The following is a 5,846-nucleotide window of genomic DNA, read 5'->3' as shown; positions in this document are numbered from 1 at the left end:
TTGATCCCAAGCAGATGTACTCTAAATGCACACTCAGTCACACTCTTCAGCCATATAGCAAGGAGGACACTGACACAGCTTGTTATATAGAAGAAGAAAATATTGTTGCAAGCACGTAGTTATTTTTTTCCCTTTTTTTTTTTTACTAGAGTTCTACTTTAGCCTTCATCAAGAATGCATTCTTTCACATTTTGAGTCATAAAGTCTTAATACTTCCATCAAGTGGAAGAAAAACCACAAAAAAAGAAATAAAATGAGGCAACACGAGGACAACAAACAAGTGGTTACATAACAAAAACCTAGTCCAATGTCCTCAGGAAACTTCTATTTTCTGGCACAGTGGCACCTCAATCTGAACATGATTATAATTCTTCAATTGTTGGCTCCACTCTCTGAACTCATATCCATTTTAAAGCCAGTAGCTGGGCGGCCAATATTCAGTTGATGGCTTTGTATAAAAGGGTGTTTCACTGGAGACTGGAGGAACAGAAAGAAAGTGTCTTGCTGCAAATTAATTTGACGCTACAGATTGAATACTCTACAATTCAAAAAAACAAGCAATATTTTTTTTTTTCTTTGACCTTATTGGGCAAACAATATCATGGCATCTCAGAACAGAATCCTAATAAAAGGGGGAAAAATTGTCAATGACGATCTGTCAGTTTACGCAGATGTGTACATTGAAGATGGACAGATTAAAGATGTTGGAACCAACCTGCGTTCTTTAAGACCAGAGGGCATAAAAGTGATCAATGCGGCCGGTAAACTGGTCATCCCTGGCGGGATTGATACACATACTCACTTTCAGTTCCCGTTCATGGGATCCCAATCTATAGATGATTTCCTCCAGGGAACTAAGGTAAAATGTTTTTTTGATGTCTTCACTTTGTTCATTGCTATTTTTCATGTGAAGGGGAAGCATAGACTTTAAAGATGTTAACATGGGAAGCTTGATATACATTCTGTCATCAATGTGTGGTAATGTTTATAATGTATATATATATATATATATATATATATATATATATATATATATATATATATATATATATATATTATATATATATTAAATATAATAATATGTATAATATAATATATACACAGTACATATTATATAGCATATAAACAAAAATTTCTTTCAGTGTGTATATTGTAATTAAATAAGGAAAAGTGGCCTGGACATTTTATAGATAGGCAACTCCTATCCTCATATTGATTAGTGGTTCCAAATTAATAATAACTACTGCAGTAGGGAACAGACACAAAAGATACGCTCAGCATCTTTCCAAATAACTGTTCTGCTTTATTATGACGCAATTGAAGGTTTTTATACATATGATTACGTAGGTATCACATTAATATTACAATTGTACGTTTATGGTAACAAGGGGCGTTACATAGGCAGGCTAATTCTAATCAGGACTCGAAAGAATGTAAACATGTACTGAAAACATTATTAGTGCCGTGTGCACAGTGAGGGCAGTGTGCAATACATACAAAATACAATACAATTATATACAGAACTTACAAATCTCCTTTACAGTCTCCTCTCTTTTGATCAATATTTTGGTCACTAACCATACCTGTTATCATCTTTAACCTGGAACCTCCACACGCTTAGGTGGAAGTAGTCCTGGCCAAAGAGGCAAAAAACTCCATTGTGGAGAAAATAATTGCTGAGCAGCTATTTCAAAATGACTTTTCATTGTGAAAAACAAATGATTGATAAGAGTGTAGTACATACAAAATGGAATACAATTATATACAGAACTTACAAATTTCCTTTACAAAAGCGAGTATCTTAATTTCTTTAATTCATACTCTGGGTTGTCTTCCTGCTTTGTAGTGCTTCACAATATTCTGCTTTTCTGATACCTCTTACAATGCAAGTCTGTAAGTCGCTTGACTTGTTGAAAACAGTCTATGGTATGGCAGAAATCTCAACTCCAGCCAAAACTTTTTTTGGAATTTAAATATTAGAAGAGTTAGAGTCTCTTTCAGGTTCTTATTGTTATGTATGTCCCTATCAGGGGGATTTTTTTTATAATTTCCTGTCATTTCTCGTATGAGCCCTTATTTGTTGTCTTGGTTTACAGGTACAGTAAAGCTGGCCTTACACTAACAGAATTTTGTTCAACATTTTTTATTTTAAGAATGTTGGTTTAATTTTCTAACCATTAGTGGGGTCAAATCCATGATTGTTTTCAATAATTCAAAGGATGAAAAATGTTTCTAGAATGAACACATTTTTAGCAGTGTATGTGGTTTTCATTCAGGAAATAAAAATATTTATTACAAAATAAAAAACAAACAAAATATTTAAATATTTTCAAACAACATTTGTCCAGTCAATGTACAAAGAATTTTCATACAAATGTTTGTACAAATATTCATACAAATGTTCTTTCAAAAATCTAGTGTATAGGCAGCGTAAAGCGGAGTTCCGCCGAAAAAAAAATAAAATAAAAGTCAGCAGCTACAAAAAGTGTAGCTGCTGAATTTTAATAATCGGACACTTATCTGTCCCACGGTCCAGCGATGCGGGGGAACAAAGCCCCGCTCCTCTCCCCCTCCTCTCCGAGGCGCCGGCATTCTTACTGTGGGCGCCCGGCTGTGGCTTCACAGCCGGGCACGCACTGCGCATGCGCAAGCCATGCTGCGCGCTGTGAATGGCCGGGCAATCTTTTGAGACCTGTGACGTGTCCCAGAAGGTTGCAGGGAGGGAGGGGGGAGAGGTGATCTTCCTTCCGGTGCCGCGGAGCCCCAAGAGGAAGTGGGAGCTGGATGCCTCTAAAAAGAGGGTATTGCGCCCCCCCCCCCCCAAAAAAAATGACATGTCAAATATGGCATATCAGGGGGTCACCTGCACTTAAAACGGAAGTTCCATTTTTGGGTGGAACTCCGCTTTAAGTTATATGTCATTCCAACATTTCATATCCCTAATATGTGCCTGTTGTACCATGTACTTGTGTTAAAAAGTATCCTGTTCTTTGTGTATTGCTTCGTGTGAAATACCTGGTGATCCTACCAGTCCCGCTGCTTTTCTCTTTCAAAATGACCAGCTAGGCATGAGAGCACATCCGTTCCAGTGTGGTCAGTTTCATGGCTGTGTTGGGAGCACAGCCTGGCTGTCCTCCAATGGCCAAGACTTGTGCTGACACATTCCCCTGAACAACTATTCACTGGGAAGATCAGGGTACTGCTGTTTTCCCACCCCCAGCTCTCCAAGCCCCTTATGAAGCTGAGAACAAAAATGTATATATACATATACACAAATGTTCTGCCTTTCATTTCTTTTTTAAACTGAAGGAATGGATTCACGTATACTTTAAGCAGTGAAATGTCTCCCCAGTGTGGTCACAGACCAATAAAAAAAGCCTGACATAAATGGAATATGGAGTAAGACTTTTCTTTGCTCCAGTTTTAATAAACCAGACCCTTGCTTTTTTTTCAACAATAACACAATAAAACTTTTAATGGATTATTTACCCAGTAATTTGTCCACCCAAAAGTGATAAGCGTGTGTTCTCAGGTTGGAGCACAGTGATAGCACACTGAGTGCCAGCAGGTCCTAGTTAGATTCAGTGACAACCACAGTCCAGTGCTAAGCCCAGGAGCAGAATCAATCGGCTCCTTGGCAGATGTGATGTCATAGCACTTTCTTTTAAATCCAAGGCTCACACAGAGCTGATGCAGGTCTATAATTCCTCCCCTGCTATAGTGATCTGTTGCTGACTGATTACAGCCACCGATTGATCACTGTTAGGCTACATTCACGCTAGACTTCTGTGTTTGTGTTATTTACATGCAAAGAAAGAAACAGCCTTATACTTCCCAGACCACTTTCTCCTGAGTTTGAATGGTCCTGTCTTTACACGCATTTATGTATTTAGGCACGTTCAGGGTACCTAATCTGCCCTTGGACACCAAAACACAGCTCAACTGTGCGTTTTTAATGCCTCCAGCCACAAGTATAAACAAGCTGTAAATGTATTCATGACTACTTGGCAGTACGCAGTGCCTAGAAAAAGTATTCATACCCCTTGAAAAATTTTCTGCATTTTGTCATGTTACAACCAAAAATGTAAATATATTTTATTGGAAGTGGCACATAATTGTGAAGTGGAAGGAAAATGATAAATATTTTTAAAAATGTTTTACAAATAAATATGTGAAAAGTGTGGCGTGCATTTTTATTGAGCACCCTGAGTCAATACTTTGTAGAGCCGCCTTTCTCTGCAATTACAGCTGCAAGTCTTTTTGGGGATGTCTCTACCAGCTTTGCACATCTAGAGAGTGCCTTTTGTGCCCATTCTTAACGAAATAGCTCAAGCTCTGTCAGATTGAATAGAGAGCGTCTGTGAACAGCAATTTTCACGTCTTGCCACAGATTCTCAATTGGATTTAGGTCTGGACTTTGACTGGGCCATTCTAACACATGAATATGCTTTGATCTAAGCCATTCTATTAGAGCTCTGGCTGTATGTTTAGGGTCGTTGCAGTGGCGTTGCAAGGTGGGGGTGACACCCGTGTATAGCAGAACCACTGACACCGCCCGCTGCCCTAAGCCTCTCGTCTCGCTCACGCTGTGTCCCCCGTGGAGCGGACTGAAGCTGCCTCCTCCTCTGTTTACATCCAGTAAGGAGGAGGAGCCCGAGTGACACACACCTCTGTGTGTATACGTCCGCGGCCACACTGTACTGAGGTACTGTACTGTACACTCTAAGTAGATTAGTAGATGGACATGTGCAGGGGGGGGGCGCTCTGGGAGGGGAGAGGGGTGCTTATACTGATGGGGGTCTGCACTAAGGGGAATTCTATACTGATGGGGGGGTCTGCACTAAGGGGGATTCTATACTGATGGGGGGTCTGCACTAAGGGGGATTCTATACTGATGGGGGGGTTTGCACTAAGGGGAATTCTATACTGATGGGGGTCTGCACTAAGGGGAATTCTATACTGATGGGGGGTCTGCACTAAGGGGAATTCTATACTGATGGGGGGTCTGCACTAAGGGGAATTCTATACTGATGGGGGTCTGCACTAAGGGGATTCTATACTGATGGGGGTCTGCACTAATAGGGGGTGTCTATATTGATGGGGGTCTGCACTAAGGGGTGATTCTATACTGATGGGGGGTCTGCACTAAGGGGAGGTTATATACTGATGGGGGTCTGTACTAAGGGGAGGTTATATACTGATGGGGGATCTGCACTAAGGAGGTGATTCTATACTGATGGGGGGTCTGCACTAAAGGGGAGGTTATATACTGATGGGGGGTCTGCACTAAGGGGAGGTTATATACTGATGGGGGGTCTACACTAAGGGGGTGATTCTATACTGATGGGGGGTCTGTACTAAAGGGGGTGTCTAAACTGTGGGGGTCTGCACTAAGGGGGGGATTCTATACTGATGGGGGGGTCTGCACTAAGAGGCTGGATTCTACCCTGATGGGGGGGTCTGCACTGAGGTTGGAGGTCTATACTGATGGGGGGTATCTGTACTGATGGGGGGGTCTGCACTGAGGGCGGAGGTCTGTTCTTAGTGAGGGTAATCTATACTGAGGGAGGGGGATCTATACTGCGGGATCTGTAGTTAGCGGAGGAGGGGTCTGTACTGAGGGGGGACTATATTTGGTGGAGGGTGGGGGGGGTGACACTCATTTTTTTCAGCACCGGGTGACACCAACCCTAGTGACGCCACTGGGTCGTTGTTCTGCTGGAAGGTGAATCTCCTCCCCAGTCTCAAGTCTTTTGCAGACTCTAACAGGTTTTCTTCTAAGATTGTCCTGTATTTGGCTCCATCCATCTTCCCATCAACTCTGACCAGCTTCCCTGTCCCTGCTG

General features: G+C 41.6%; 1 protein-coding gene across 1 annotated transcript in view; it reads left to right on the top strand.

Moving 5' to 3' along the window:
* Positions 1-403: 403 nt before the first annotated feature.
* Positions 404-5,846, top strand: part of DPYS (dihydropyrimidinase) — a 125,154-nt gene continuing 119,711 nt past the window's right edge. The window contains exon 1 of the mRNA XM_073632138.1: positions 404-859. Within this exon, the coding sequence (XP_073488239.1) occupies positions 602-859 (258 nt within the window). The 5' untranslated portion in view covers positions 404-601. The remainder of the gene's footprint in view (positions 860-5,846) is intronic.

The sequence above is a fragment of the Aquarana catesbeiana genome, linkage group LG05 (assembly GCF_042186555.1).
Source record: "Aquarana catesbeiana isolate 2022-GZ linkage group LG05, ASM4218655v1, whole genome shotgun sequence".
Classification (NCBI taxonomy): domain Eukaryota; kingdom Metazoa; phylum Chordata; class Amphibia; order Anura; family Ranidae; genus Aquarana; species Aquarana catesbeiana.
The sequence above is the reverse complement of the archived record's forward strand: the minus strand, read 5'-3'. Positions and strand labels throughout refer to the sequence as shown.